The sequence below is a fragment of the Anabas testudineus genome, chromosome 9 (assembly GCF_900324465.2).
Source record: "Anabas testudineus chromosome 9, fAnaTes1.2, whole genome shotgun sequence".
Lineage (NCBI taxonomy): Eukaryota > Metazoa > Chordata > Actinopteri > Anabantiformes > Anabantidae > Anabas > Anabas testudineus.
Window position 1 is genome coordinate 1,721,354 of NC_046618.1, and position 16,653 is coordinate 1,738,006.

The 16,653-nt window shown below is 43.2% G+C and overlaps 1 protein-coding gene across 4 annotated transcripts in view; it reads left to right on the forward strand.

The window, feature by feature from the left end:
• Positions 1-16,653, forward strand: part of apba1a (amyloid beta (A4) precursor protein-binding, family A, member 1a) — a 30,924-nt gene that overhangs the window by 152 nt on the left and 14,119 nt on the right. Inside the window, exons 2-3 of one of the 4 annotated variants that reach the window (XM_026344303.1) lie at positions 12,554-12,634; positions 13,670-15,319. In XM_026344303.1, coding sequence (XP_026200088.1) covers positions 13,754-15,319 — 1,566 coding nt within the window. In that variant the 5' untranslated portion in view covers positions 12,554-12,634; positions 13,670-13,753. Of the gene's footprint in view, positions 1-12,553; positions 12,635-13,669; positions 15,320-16,653 lie in introns of those variants that run through there. The other 3 variants (XM_026344304.1, XM_026344305.1, XM_026344306.1) reach the window with 3 other exon arrangements.

Sequence of the window (16,653 nt, forward strand, 5' to 3'; positions counted from 1 at the left end):
CTGCGGAGCAGCGCGCTCGGGAACGGCTGCGTGGTCGTTGTTGTTGTTGTTGTTGAGCTGAGGGGACGGGGGGACCGTCGCCGCTCGGTTTGCTCACCGTTTTGAGGAGTGGCCTCAGGGCGGCCAGAGGAAGTGCCATACCGGGATTGAGATGGAAAGCAGCGCAGCTCCGGATGGATGTGCGCCGCTTTGTGCTGTGCTACAGCGCAACCGCCCACCGGGTTGACATGAATGAAACGGCCCATTGAGGCCCTGTTGTTGGCAGGTGCAGAGTCCCAGCAGTCGACACCCTGGCCTGGTTCAGGCTTCTCCTGATGCTGGGTTTCGGGCAGGTTCGGTTTCTCTTCATAGCAGAACCTCAGCTCGGCTTCAGTCATCTCCTGTGATCCAGAAATCCAAATCAGAAACATGTTGTGCAGAGGCAGCCAGTCTGTGTGTGTGTGTGTGCGTGTGTGTGTGTGTGTGTGTGTGTGTGTGTGTGGCCTGATTGCTGTTGACAGGGATGCTGCAGGTCACTTTTTGGCTGTGCAGTGTGTCAGGGCTGGCACTACTTCATAAAACAGTGAAACCCGGGTTTGTCATGATCCGGTGGAGGGCATGCAGAACAACCTGGTGGTGAAGCCCTCGTACTGTGTGTTCCTGACTTCAAGTCCAATAGAAATCACATGTTGACATCTGTGTTTGTGGTTAAAACTACGTCGACCTGTTTTTAACCTGCATTTAGTTTTTTATGATTAAAAAAGAAGCTCAAATATCAGAAATGCTCCTTTAACTGCAGTGGGATAGAGGGGCGTATCTTTGTTTGACTGACAGCTGGTTGTTAAGCTAACCCTATGCTTCTTCAGGCTGCAGAAACCCCACCATGCACCTGCAGACCTCCTCCTTGTTGATGACTGGTTGATTGGATGAGTTACGAGGGCTGGACACTGGACCCAATCAGCTGAATGAAAATTGCTCCTCTTGTGCATAAAGGAGAAATTATGTAGGTACACGTCTATACGGTCCTACTCACAGGAGGGGGTTATGGGTAACTACAAGTCGCAGAGGAGCTGCCCTGCACACCTCCCAAATCGAGTGAGCTGATTGGTTAACTTCCTCTCGCTGGCACAAGGGGTCGTGATGTATCCAGGTGTCATAATACCATAATAATTATAAACAGAGGGAACCAATAGAGGGGCACTTCCTTTTCCAGTACAGTCTCAACACTAAGAGGGAGCACAGGTGTAGCTGCTTAGAGCGCTGTCCGTGGTGCTGATTCACGTTCAGTTAGCAACTGCAGTTAAAGGCTGGTAGCTACGTGAGTAAAGTAAGGTAAAGACATACAGGCACAGGAGTAGATTGAAAAGACTGGTCATGAGATGTGATCTGATCTGATCTTCAACCAGTTATCAAAACACTGTTTCACTTACCTTTTCCACTGTTGCACTGTATATTTAATGGGTGTGTTCAAGAACGACATGAAAGATCACGACTGTTATTTATCAGCTTAGAAATATTGTGTTTGTTGATGTGAGGGAGTTCAGTGCCAGTTGGTAGAAGCATCACACGCAGCACCTCCTTTTTTATTTTCTACAGCAGCCTCCCTGTGTGCTGCACCCTAGGGAACAACAGACAATGGAAACAAATTTGCTCTGTCATGGGCAGACAGTGTGTTGTCAGTGGTGCTGAAGGAGCACACAAAGTGACACATGCACCTATATTTACATGTTTTTTTTCACATGCTGCAGCTTAGCATTAGCTGTTTAGCCTGCAAAGTGATACACTAGCACTTTTCCCCAGTGACTGTGAGTTTGGTGGCTCGTTCAATAGGGTACCATGCAGGGTGAAACGTGCTCATATTTGGAAGTTAGATAAGATGGAGACTTGTTCAGAGTCTGCGTCTCTTGTGTTGTGGAGCAGCTGCTGTCTGGCTCGGCGTGACCATCTGATTTGCTTACACAATGCAGACCTTGCTGTTTTATGTAAATATGGTTTCAAAAGAACTCTTCTGAATGGCTGCAAAGACTAGTCCCCAATTAATGCAGACAGAACGGTATTCTGCTGAATGAGTGAAACATTCAGATAGCATCGTCACGAAACTATCAAAAAGGAAGTGAACTCTTTGCTATTTCCTGTTTTTCTGCTAATCATGAACTGTGATCTGTTGTTCACCAGTCACAAAGTCACAAATATCAACAAACAAAACATTTCTAAGCTGATAAATAACTGTCCTGGTCGTTCATGTGTTGGCTGAACACACCCATTAAACATACAGAGTGATGGTGGAGTGAAGTGAAACTGCGTTTTAATGCTTTACTGTATCACTTTATGTTTAACGTGTGATAAATATAGTTGTGATAGATCATGATTATTTGTGTTTTAGCAGCTTATAAATATTGTGTGTGATTATGTTTGTGACTTTGATAAAGCTCACAGCCAATTTATGCAGAAAACCAAGAAGCTGCAATCAGTAGCAGTCTCGTTACTGTTTTGCACCTCTGTGTATATACTTTTCTCCCATTTGGATTTGGAACAGTGATCAACAGAGCAGAGCTGTCAGCTGGGGCACATTTCTGTTTACTTTCAGTTCCCTTTAAACTGTGCTTGTTGCTCAGCTTTTCTGTTGTGACTGTGCTAACAGCCAAAACCTGAATCAGAGCAGCAGACATTTTGACATGTGAAAGCAGGAACCAACTTAAGAGCTACACATACGATACAACCCTTACTGTATCTCTTAAGGAGAAGTACTGGCATGTATGTGTTCATCATAGATTCAGGAGTGTGGATCAATGCCACGCCGGCACATAATGCATGTGTTTACCAGTCTCTATTGACTGTCATACTGTTAGTCTACATAATGATTGTTCCTGCTAGTAGGTGTTATGTTATGCAACTAAGTAATTATGACTAGATGTCCAGTTTTAGCTGGCAGTAACTCTAAATATAATGACATAAGTAACTATAATAGAAGAATAACAGTTCTTGTGAAGTCCAATCTTTCTGCACAGTGCATTCCAGAGACTGAACTGTACTAATCTCGTGCACGACACTGTGTGATGTTGTCAGGCTGTACATTAGCACACCTATCATTCCTTCCAACATGACGCCTGCATCGTAAACCACTGGCACAAGACAAATTGAGAACACACCACCAGGGAGGCACTGCTTTTATTAAAGTGCAACAAATAGGGACACAGGCTCAGCCCACTGCTCAGAAAAGCCCAGACTTCCAGGAGCTGCTAACCCTGTCACATCACACTCCGTTAACCGAAGAGCTCCGTGTTTGCTGTGTGTCTGCTCATGTCCGTGTCTGTTTAAAGACCCCAAGCAGGTGAGCAAACGCATAATTAGTATTCCACGCACAGGCTGCCCCAGTCGCTGTGTGCTTGCATTTCACTGTCCAAACAACTGAGCCCCCAAAAATTTCTGATAAGTGATCAGCGCTACAATAGATGATAAAAGAAACTGATCATTTCGATTGCATGGGCCTACGCATACGAGTGGGTGATACAGACTTAAAAATGTGCAATAGTATGTTACAGTGATGATATTTTAAATAGTACTATTCAGCAACATTGGCCACAATTCATGGCATATAGCCATGAGAGCTGTGCATATCAACAGTGATGAAAGTGAAGAAATACGCCTGCCATCATCAAAAAGCTGTGTGCATTAGGAAAAGAGCTGCAGATCATTCAGTTCCTCCAGCATTGTGACTGTGTGTTTATCATGGCCCTAAATGCCAATAAAATAGGTTTGTTTGTTTGTTTGTTTGCTTGTTTTTTGTAAAATGCATTAAATTACTGATTAAATTACCGAACCACTTGGAGGAGGACTGTGCAAGTGTGCACGCAGAACATCAACGAACTGCCTTGCACGGTTTTTAGCAGAACTGTTTGCAGACACCCAGCTTCTTCTGGAACTTCTGAGAGCAACTTGATATACAATATTATATAATACCATATAATTTGTTTTTCTTCACAGATTTTACTTTTAGAGAGTAGCTCCATGTGTTAACACCACGTGTTACGTTGCTCTCATTAGAAGCTCTGGTGAGGCATTCAGGGACAGTAGGCCTATAGCACATATGTCCAATTTACAGAAAAGTTACAGTGATTTTTCAGTGATAGAATTGCAAGAACGCATCAGTTCTTACCATCACAGCATTGTGGATTCTTGGAGGGACTGATTTTTATATATATCTGCATGTAGTCTGCATATTAATAGGAAGCTATTTTATTGTTTTCAGTAGACAGAAGAGTCCAGTTAATGAAGCGTCAGGGACTCCACATCTTTGTTCTTTCAGATGAATAATTGAGTCAGCAGTACTCACTAGCATTCAGATAGAACAACACAGATTTGAAGGAACTTTGTGTTCATGCTAATCTTGAGAATGAACAGGTTAAAAGGGGTCCAGCAGCTTCTTTTTTGTAGTGTGATGTCAGTGGGGTGACAATCAAGAGTGGCTCATGGAGGTTTTCATTCAAGTGAAAGGAAAATACTGACTGTATGTTCTTCTATGGCAGGTTGTATCCTTATTTCATCAGTGTTGTATTATTCTTTACCCACCTAGTGGCCATCAACAAGCAGCTCCACTGTTGCCCAGAAGCTTTAGTGTCATCCTGTTTGTGTCAGGCCATTTCATCTGTGTTGGTGGACAGCGGCTGTGGTATCCTGCAGTCAGCTGCCTGCTCAGACAGAGGGAGGATAAAACAAGTAGACATCTTGGCAGACATGGAAAAGGACCCCTTTGCCATGGGCAAGGAGCATATCTATTTGTCGAGCAAGGTTTTTGCTGGTGCGCATGTCAACGAGCAGTGACTGGATTTCTGCTGAGAGGCCATCCAAACCTCTGGCCTGCTCAGTGGGAATACAGTCAGGTGACCGGCTGCATCCATTTGGTGATGTAAATTTCTGCCTGCTTGAGCAGCCGGAGGCAAACACTTCACCACTTAAAGCACTGCCATTGTCAGCTATTGAGCGGTGTGCAGGCTGAAATGTCACTGCAGGGATTTATTATTATTTTTTTTTTTATTCTTATATGATGCAACACTCTGATTAACGCTCTACTTTGTTTTTTTAAGTAATCAGTAGGTTTTTAGGCTTGAGACTGTGCACACTTCTCTGTTATCAAAGTTGCTATCGTCAGTGTGTGTCTGTATGTGTCTATATGTGTCAGTACTGTGGGATAGCTGACCAGTGACAAGTCGAACCGCTTGCTGCTTTGTGTCCTATCCTGGGAGCCTCTACTTCCTTCTCTCCTCTGCAGTGCTTACAAACACACAGTGGAGCAGAAAGGTGGTTGTGCTGTACATGAATTGACTACCATGCTTAGTAACCAAACATGCAACCATATCCACAAATGATTTTGGCACAGGTTTTATGCCAAATGCTTATCCTGACATACCTCTCCTCAACTGTCACCGAGCCTGGGACCGGCACCGGCACCACTGGCGTGTGCAGCCTGAGTGGCTGGGGTCTTTGCCAGACGTGGGTGTTCAGAGTCTTGTCCAGGGACATTTCATTATACAGCCAAGAGGAGTCAGGCCAAAAACTGTTGACCCCAGAGTCGATTAACAACCGCTTCACAAGCTGAGCCACTGTCAAATTATCAGATTTCTGAGATATTGTATTGTATTGAACTTAATATGAGGGAGACTCCATTGCAAGACAGGTGGGATGTCTCTAACAGGCAGGCAGCAGGTTGTTTAACCTTTGGTTTATACCACGTTAACTATTTCTTTAAAACTGGTCGACAAAATTGGAAATCAATAATCATGCCTGTATTATGGCAACATTTGATTTTCAGTATTTGGTTGGATTAACTGTTTGACTCAAACATTATACGTAATTAAAAAACAGATTCAAATCAGAACAAATGCTGAAGCTGAAATTGGGGCAGGACTTCAGGCTTCCATACAGCCCACAGCCTGTCTGCTGCATCGTGCAGATGATTGTTATTACATTCACAGTTCAGCCACTCGCAGCTCCTGACTGCAGTGTGTTATGAATCACACTGTTCTAAACTCACGCTTGACTGGTGTGAAGAATTCGAGACTTGAAAATCGCTGTGGGGAGAATCAGACGCCTCACCCCTATTTTGTATTTTGAATGTTTCATGGCCTCATGTTTTTTTTTTTTACCTTGGAGAAATGTAGCAACACTCTGGAAAGAAAAACTGGGACTGGATTCAGGAGGAAATGAAGCCAGAATCTGAAATGTCTGACAGAGACTTTGCAATTGAGAAATAATGAGCCGTGACCACTCAAAGTTCTCCTGATAAAATGTGTCAATATTGGATTTAATCAGCATTTGCGACCATACACAGGATCATGAAATGAAAATGTTCAGATCATCATCAAAGCACTCATATTCATAGAGTCTGACAAATATGAGTACTTCACTAAAGAGCATTAAACACACAGTGACAGTGTGAGTAGACTGACTTTAGCTGGATTTGACCCTTTTTCTTCAGTGTAAACAGCTTCATAACAATCCAGATATCTGGAGTTAATCCTGCACTGTGGGCTATGAGGCAGCTTTCCTTTTTGGAACATTTTCCTTCCATTTCTTTTGTATTTGTACAGTTTGACATGTGCAGTCCACATGTCTCCCATAAACTCGCGGATACTCGTCTCTGATGATGTGTCTGAGAAAATCCATCTACAGTTAATCTCACTAATTAAAAGTATCAAACTTTGTTGCAAGATATGTGTTCTCCCTGCTTGAGATTGACTCAGGCCACCCAGTCTTTGGATTTGAAATTTTGCTGTAGGTGTTCTTTCAAAGGGAACCTGAGAAGAGGAAGGCTCCATATCTGGGTTTTCCTACGCACTCTGAATAGTAAGTTTGCCAGTGTGCAGAACCGTCCTCAACAGCACCACTGTGCTGCATAATTCAGACATCTGTTCTGAGGCTATATGATGAGAGGCCAAGAGATTTCAGTAGCCACAAAAATATTCTATTTCATACAGTATGTGTTTTTGTCCTGATGCTTCCTTTATCACATGCTAGACAATACTGGAATGAGGAAAGAGAGCTGCTGGGTAGTGAATTGTCGTGAAACCACTGTTGGAATTTGTAATAAAATCAGTGATTCTGTTTTGACTGCATTTTTCCTTTCATACAAACACAGCAACTCTCAGATTTCCTTTTTGTTGCACCAGTGACTCCTGTTGATCAGTCTGGGTGCCTACACAGAAGACTGTGGGATGGGGATTCTCTTTCAGTCCTGCTGCTTATTCCACTGCTTCATAATTTAGAGTGTGGAGCAGATCATTGTTCACCGATGGTGGGTGTATGATTTTACATTTTACATCTAGTCATTTGGCAGACGCTTTTATCCAAAGCGACTTACAAGTGAGGAACAAGGCAAAGGCAGGGTAAGCACAAGGAGCTCCTGCCAAATGACCCTGGAGGTAGACCACAGCCAGGATTCAAACCCCGGTCTCCTAGAGGGTGCTGATCTTACCACTACGCTGTCCAGCTGTTTCATTTTGACAGTATACACTATAATGTGCACATTCTGGAGTCAAATAAAAAAAGTATTCTGTGATGAAGTGCTGGTCCTCTCCTGTCATTTATTTACAGGAACACCAATAATTCAATCTGAGACTTTTCTCTGGAGCATCTTGTCATCTGACCTCAACATGAAATGAAAATGACTCAGTACAGCTCTGTGTGCTTTGGCCGGTTCCTGGCTGCTGTCTTTTTGTTGACTTCTTCCTAATTGATTTCTCAAATCAAACTTAATATTAGTCTCTCTATCATCCTCTTCCTTCCACTGCTTGAAATGGGGTTAAATGTTGTCACACACTAGACTGCACAGGACCGGTGAGGTAGAGTATCGACTAGTGGTGGGATTAAATTGAATGTTGCAATCTCCCAATATGTTTATTACCTTGCCAGTATTTGAATATGCTCTGTTGATACTAAGGCCTGCCTAACCCCTGCCTTTTTGTGTAGACACTTGAATTGATCATTGGCCCATTTGGCTTTGTAGCTTGACTTGTTAAAGCTGCCACAACTGTTTTTTCTGGCCACTAGGTGGCAAATTACAAAGTGCTAAATTTGCACATACACAGTACGTGGTTCTGTTGTTTGTTGTGGTATATGTTGTCTATTGTATTGTGTTGTGAGAGCATATTCAGCAGAGTCTGACTGACAGCAGCATCATCAGCTGACTGGAAAGAGGAGAGAGAAAAGAACAGCAGGCAACAAAAATCACTGGTCAGTAGGACCAGTAACTGCACTCTAAAGATATAGAAAGAGAAAGATATAAGAGCCCCGGGGCCAAGGATACATGCAGAAAGGAACAGAGCGAGAGAAAGAGAGGAGGAAGCACAACTAAGGTAGAGAGAAAAGACAAAATTAATGACATGCAAAGGTGGCTTTTAAATGAATAGACAAGAGGATAGGAGGGGGCGTGAGGGGAGGGGAGAGGAGAGAAGAGAAGAAGAGCTCAGTAGAGGTCCCCCAGCAGAATAACCTATAGCAGCATAACTACCACAAGTAAACCTGCAGTCTGAGAACAGAGAGTTCTGCTGGGAAAATAGTTTTTCAGCATCACTTTGAGACAGCATGCTTCTTATTTGACCAATATTCCTCAAGTGTTCTAGAGATTTGTATGAAGTAAAGGAGATATTCTGGTCAAAGATAACTTAGATTTCTCACAGTATTACTTGAGGACAATCCTTTGTCATCCAGGGTAACAATATTATTAGACATCATGTCTAATAGTATAAGACATGTCAAACCGTATAACCTCTGTCTTGTCTGAGTTTAGGAGTAGAAAATTAGAGGACTTTTTAGGCCTTTGTCTTTTAAGCATGCTTGAAGTTTGATTAATTGATTGACTTCTTCTGGTTTCATAGAGAAATATAGCTGGGTATCATCTGCATAGCAATGGAAATTTAGGATGATGTCTCCAAGTCCTAACTGGAAATCTTCATACAGGTTATTATGTTCTTATTATGTGGTCACATAATTGCTTTGAAACTACTTTTTCAAGCTGGAGCTGAAGCTTGCCCCTCTCTGGCTCAAGCAGGTGAGCAGGATACTTAGCAGGATCACAGCTAACAGAACCACAACCATCACTGGTATGGCCGCCATGACTGGAGCAGGGGTAGGGACTGCTTCTCTCCTGAAGCACAACAAGAAACAAGGCAGGAGTACTAGGCTGGAGGATAGAAACAAAACCTTGGTAGGATACAAGAAACAAGGCTAGGCGTTGCTGGAGCCTAGTATCAAAAACTTTGTCAGCCTTGATGATCTGGCAAGGGGGTTTTGACTGAGTGGAGCTTATAAAAGGGAGGTTGGTGCACAGGTGAAACAGATCTGGTGATTAAGGTGAGAGAGCAGAGGGAGAACACAGGTGAGACTGATCAGGACAGGAACAGGAAAATGGACCAACAGGGGCAAGGCCAGGCAGGGATCATGACATCAGGAGTGAAGTGCCCACATCAATGATCTAATTTATAGGAGTTAAGTTAAATGACAGAAGCACTGTAGCCATTTTGTGAAGCTTACATGTGTATTTTAAAACCATCTGCAGGAGCATGTAATGGTGACAAAGAAACAGCTACTAACACATACAGGTCCCAGCTTATTGATTGTCTTTGCTTATTGATTTACATGATCTAATACCCTAAGAAGTCTTCTTAGGGTCTTTAATCAGGCATCAAAATGAAGAGATTTAATGTGGAGGCTGATTTCTGTACATTGGACAATAAACAATTGTAAAAATGCAGCACAAAAGTAATTTTTGTTCTAATGTAGCAAGAAAGATGTTGAGAATGATGAGATGATCAATGTATTACTTTTTATTTTTACCTGAATATTAATATATAATTTGACAAAGTCAAAAAATGTGATTTGTAGGGTTAGGGTTAGGGTTTCCTTGGTTTCATCATATTATTATTTGCCACCAAATAAATTTCTATGAATTAAGCATAGTGTTCGGTCATATGTAGCGCGCCATGTGAGGACAAAACACCTCCAAAAATGGAGGCTGACGGTTCCATTATCAATGTTACAGCAGCTCAAAAAAAGAGCAGCAGGTTTGACAACCGTGGTGGTGGAGGTGGGAGAACACTGCTGTGGCTCCACCACCACCACCACCCTGGAGAGGTCACCTTTTTATCTGGCCTCCCTCAGAGAGCAATTACCCGGTGGTTTCCTTGACAACCAGCCGTCCCCGTGCCGTCAAGCTCTGACAATGAGAGGAAAGGGCGAAGAGGAAGCAGAGCGACAAGCCAGACTTCAAATAACATGTTCTCACCACTGTCAGGAAAATAGCAACTCTTGTTTGAACTCGTGTTTGCTCCTGAGTTACATACATGTCACCACATGATGGAGCTCCATCATAGAGAACCATTGTTAGGACACAACATCACTTGTTACTTTAGTATGTCTAATAAGAAGGACATTAAACTCTTATATGTGGATGTAGCAGGCATCAGGCACTATACTATGATGGAGCTGGAGGGTGAGGCCAGTGCATGGGATGGAAGTGTAATAGTATATAACAACTATAATGTGTTATAGTATAGTATAGTTAATCATGCTGTAAATGGATATGAGGAGCTGATCTGCACTAGCAGTAATTTACCTTAATAACATGTTAGATAGAGTTCTCCATCCATTTATTCATCAGCTATACCACTTAGCCTGGTTGGTGGCTGGAGCCAATCCCAGCTGATACTGGTTGAGACTATTCTACCAAACAGACACTCACAGCTGAGAGTCACTAATAAACCTGCTTGTCTTTGGACTGTATGAGTCTCAGGGCATCTCTGCAGGTTCAAGTCTGGAACCTTCTTACTGTGAAATGAATGCTAATCACTTTCAAGTGTTTGAGGTAAACCACAGTAAGAGTCTGTAGCTTGACCTTCGGCTCACTGAGTCTGTTTTTACTATTTCCCTGTGATATTAAAAACTGATCTACTGACCAGACATAACAACTATATCCAATATATCAATTTCTGCTTGACTGTACCTGCTAATGAAAGTTTTCTGGCTTGGTGGCGATCACATAACATTTTCTTTACGTTCATCACTATAAAAGCATCCCCTTTCTCAGTAACAGTAAAATAAGGTTGATATCTGAGACTTAGGTAATAGCTCCACATACAGAGCTGTCTTGTCTCCTGGATTATAAGGAGTTTCACTGCAGTGGTGCTGAGAGGTTTTAGCTGCCTCGTATCAGTATTGGTTGTATTATTGTCGTAGACTGTAAATGAGGCCAGCTGGGCGGCAAACACATCTCATTCTGACTGCTTGTGTCAGCCACTTGATGAAATATAATGCCATTGTTATAACAGTGTGATAATGAGGACACTCTTGTAGGTCTGCCCACAGACTTTTATAAAACCCAGCTGATGTTGATGTTTTCTGCTGGAAGATGATGCTTTTTCTGATCCACATTCCTGAAAACATGTAATTAAGTCGCTTTTGAAAACAAATAACTCTTGTGCCATTTTTGATGTGTCAGATAGTCTTGATGTGATAGATAATAGCTTGTTTGTATTACATCGCAACAGTTCTTTTTACATGTAAGTTAATATCATTCACAGTATATAGCAAAATTTGAGTTTGTTATGTTGCCTTTGGACAAGAGATACATGATGTTCTTGCATGCTGAGAACTACAGTATATCTGATATATATTGCAACATAACACACAGTTGTTCATTCCACATTTGAACTGGGGAAGATGGTTTCCACTATTGGAGGCAGCTGCTACACAACTTGAAGTAATTCACTATACTCTATTGTTATGAGATTGAATATACTGTATGTACCTTGTATATTCAATTTGTAACCAACTAACTACTGCGGACAAAGAACAGTTCCAACAAATAGCAATGGCATGGATTGAGGTTTCCTAGTTTTCTGCATAAATCTTTCATATCATTATATTTCTACCATCACTTCATACTGAGTGTTTTTAATAACTGGTTGAACCTTTGGAAACATTAACATCAAACAAGTTCTTCAACATCCACACCTTTGGACATTCTTCCTCACAAAACAACAGCTTACTCAGATTCTAATTAGATCTTAAGTGAACATCTCTCTTCATGTCGTTCCTCAGCATCTCTATTGTGTAAAATTACTGTAGGGTATATTTATACCCATATTCAGACGCTCCTGTCTCAATGATGATGTTATTCATAGATTAGCTGCAGCTAATCACCAACAGGTTTCCAATAAAGGGATGTTTCCTCCACATAGGATGAGCTTGTGTGCTCACTTATCTATCCTCAAATGCTGCTCTTTGACCCTTGGTCCTTACTCTTTAGATTGAAAAAGGAGGTTTTGGGACGTCCTTCAAGATGGAGGACCGGGGTGAGCAAGGATGGATGATCAATAAATTAAGGGAACTGGGATCCACCTACGGTTTCTTTCTTCCCTTCATTGTTATAATCTTAGCTACATTGAAAATGCAATGTTGTACACTAATTCTTTAGTGAGGGGCTCTGAGCACTGACATGGACTAAAATGTTAGATTTTATAAATAATTGCATAATAACTGCACTAAGCTTTTAATTTGTGTTCTTCTCTCTCTATTCCAGGGTGGAATCAAGGAAAAAACGACAGCTGGAAACAAAAGCAACAGAAAGTCAACACCATATAGGTACATGTAATAGCAGAAGGTGAGCGACTGCCTGGCACATGTAGTTTGATCAGAGTACAGATATGGACACTCTGAGCAGTCTGCTGCTACAGAGCCCCACACACAGCAAGCTGCAATGCTGGATGTGTTTTGATCACTTTGTTCCCATGCTGTCTGACTTGGACATTACCGTTTTATCATGCAGCTCACTCGGGTGATGTCTAGATATGTTCAGGCTTCCAGTGTGTGTCTGAAGCACCTTTAATCTCTTATCCTTACCATCCAAGACTAAGCACCCAGACCAAGAGGGTGTTCATCAGTAGCTGCCCTTTGTTCTGGAACTCCTTCCCAAAACCCATTTGTGACCACATTCCAAAAAAACTCAAAACTGAATAGACTTTGATGCCAAAATAATGAATTGAGTTTAATGAACAATGACTGAAGTGAATTGTGTTGCAGTGGCTGTGTTGATGTTGCCTCTGTCAGTAGTAAGTGAGCCTGCAATTAACTTTTCATAATTGGCCCAGTATTGAGTGAGGCCCACTCAGTGGACTGACAAGAAAGGAGCAATGCAGATCTGATGTTTAGACTGATATGTCTACTGTAGAAAGACACAGTTGCAATGAATTGTGTTGCAGTTTGACACTTTCATTTTAATTTGGCACATTACCCTTCAAGAGGGTGTCTGGATAGTGTAGTGGAAACGTTGCTGCCCTCCATGTGGCAAAGCAGGGTCCCAGCTCTGGCTTACCTACGTTAGGGTTCCTTAGGCAAGAATTAGTGTCTGCTTAATATAAATTTAATGTTACATCAAGAAGAAAAAGCATTTTTGCAGCTGAAACTTAAATGAATCTCCTTAGCATTAGATTAGATTTTACAGTAGGTAGAATACTTTCCTACTCTATCACATATAGCAACTACTGCCCAGGCCAACTGTTTCAGACATTTGCATCCTCACATGCACCTGTTCTGGGTAATGTCTCGATAAGTTCAGAGTTTAGTGCCTTTCTGCAAACAGCTTTATATGTGTTTATAGTGTTTATTCCAATATTTTCTCCCCTTTCTGTCATTTTAGCAGCCTTCACTCTGAACTCACAGGCGCCTGCTGACCATGGACTAAAACTATTATCTGACACAGTTTAACCAACCAGATCCAGACATGAATCCCCAGGAGACAGAACTTGGCCAAGAGGTGATGGAAGAGACTGATGTCCCTCATCGCCATCGCCACAACAGCCGCTCACGTAACCACAGCAACCAGGAAAAGCGCTATAGGCGCTGTGAGGGCCCAGCTGGAGGAAGTGCTGGCAGTAGAGCCAGAGCACCACAGCAGCGAAGGCCACAGGAGCAGCAAGACATGGAGCTGCAACAAGGAGCTCAGTCTCCACAGGCCCAGCAGCCCCAACAGCCCCAGCCCATTCCCCGACCTGCAGTGACACGTTACCGAAGACAGGGGGACAGCGAGGCCAGGATCCGAGCTCAGCAGCAGAGGCACAGACAAAGACAGCAAAGAGAAGCAGAGAGAGCACAACACTTAGCACAACAACAGGACAAGCAGCACCACACTGACATGACCCACGAAGATGAAAGAGAGAGGGATGATTCAGTACTGGCTCGCTCAGCAAGCACGGAGAGCGGCTTCCACACTCACACTGACCGTGCAGAGGGGGACGATGGCTTGGTGATGATGTGTCTGGAGCCCGAGGGGCAGCCAGAGTTGGAGGATGAAGCTGGGACCTACGGAGTCCAGCTAAGACCTGAGGCGGAGGGGTACACTGAGAGTGCCGAGGCTGAACAGCAACATCACCATCCACATCTTAACTATCCTCCACAGTCCCCGCCCCTGCCCTGTGAACCCCTGTCTGTTATTCAAAACCCCCAGAGACAGGATGAAGCCGAGGAGATACTGAACGCTGGCTACTCCAACTACATCTACACCCAACCCCTCAGCCAATCTGGTGGAAGGGCTGATGAGAACTTGGGGAGTTTAGATACTGGACTTACAGATGAAGCTTATTCTGAGCCATATGACATTTACTCACTTTCTGAACATGTTTACGAGGAAATCTGTGATGCTCCCACATCAGCTTCATCTGCTACAGATGGGGCTGATGGGACAGAGTCTCTCCAACAGAGAAGGGCTGGTTTTCGGCTGTTGGATGGACGGGCAGGATGTGGAGACTACCATCAGCAGGAAGCGGTGGGCTCCCGTCTGCGCCACTATGATGAACGCTCAGACGGCGAGTCAGACAGCCCAGAGAAGGAGGCCGAGTTTGCCCCATACCCACGCACTGACAGCTGTGACCAGGAGGAGGACATTGATGGCATTGTGACTGAGGTCAAAGAAAGCCTGAGCTCTCAGAGTATCCATGGTGCTACAGAGGACACCATGGATGAAGAAAATGAGCAACAGCAGGAAGAAGAAAGACCCCAACCTGAGTCTCAAACTGATGACAAAGAACACAAAGCTGCCAATCAAGGGAGGCCAGCCAGAAAACAGCCTGTGAGTCCTTCAGAGGAGCCTGTAGCAGTGCGCAACAGTCAGGAGAAGAGGGACGCCATATCTTTGGCCATCAAGGACATTAAGGAGGCCATAGAGGAGGTGAAGACCAGAACAGTGAGATCACCATACACACCTGATGAGCCCAAGGAGCCAATCTGGGTAATGAGGCAGGACCTGAGCCCCACTGTGGAGTGCGACCTTCCGCCTTCACTTGGAGGCGAGGTAGGTGCAGCAGCTCTAGCTGCTATTGTTATTGATAAGACTGTGCAGTTTTCTTCTTACCTCTGATGGTGTTGTAGCAGAAAGACTATAGAGTCTATTTACTGTGTAAAGCCAACAGAGAGCAGAAAGACCAACAGACCAGATCACTGAGGACTTTACACTTCTTACTACTGGCCCTTACACATAGTCTTTCTAGAAGGTCTTTCTTCCACACACAATATCAAACCACATTCTGTAGATATTCCAACTCAGTAGGCTCAGTAATTAAAAAGCCCAGAAACTTCAGACCTTTTACCCACTAAAACATTTTGGACAATACAACAAATAAGCCCTTCAACTGTTGACTTGGGAACCTTGGTTTTCACCATTAAGGATGTGCCAGATTTATATTTTCTAGTTGCTATAATTAGAGCCACAATATGACAGTATATCTAGGTTGGCATTAGCACAATTTTCATCAGCCTCCTTGCGATAAATCCAACCGAACAAACCCTGAAAAGCAAAGTAAAGTGTTGTTTCTACGGTGCACCAGTACATCACAGAAATGACACTAATACAATCTAGATGAGATACATGACTGATAATAGGTGTGTGTGGGCGTGTGGCTCACTCCTCTAACCCCACAACGGAAAAGAACACAGGTGTGTGTACACCAATGACCTGCTATTTAAAACATGAATTATTAATGAAATGAAGTCAGTCCAACAAAACACACACACACACACACACACATGCAGATGTACAGTATGTCTCAGGATGCTACACTGACCTAGTTTCCTAACAGTCATCTCGTTGCCTGTGTTTCACAAGAGTAAGATGAAGTGATGGAGATCAGTCTCCCGTCTGTGTGTGTTCAGCACAGAAGTGGAGCAAAGATGTGGTTAGCTTAGCACAGCATAGAGAAGAGCAGTGGGAAACAGCTCCTAAAACCTAACACGCTGAATGGTAAGCAGAGAAATGTTGTCTGACAGAAATGCCAGGCCTCTTCCCACTGACTGCCGTGCACAGTGGAGATCTCCTGTACAACAAGTGATCAATCCAAACACTGTTCTTGACCTGAACAGAAATCTTTCCTCCTCCCCACCCCTCGTCCCAATGATTTATTCAGTAAAGGGAGAGAGAGAAAGGTAAAGGGTAAGACAGGTTCAATAATTTAGTGAGGATCCAATGACAGAATGACGGGGCTGTTTACCTGTTGACAGAACAGAATGCTTTTAACACTGCTGTGTTAAACTTCATGTATACACATACATGTATACTCATGTGTTCACAGCATACACTGTAAATGAATGTAATTATCAAAGATGACATGACTCCACAGAGCAAATCCAGGC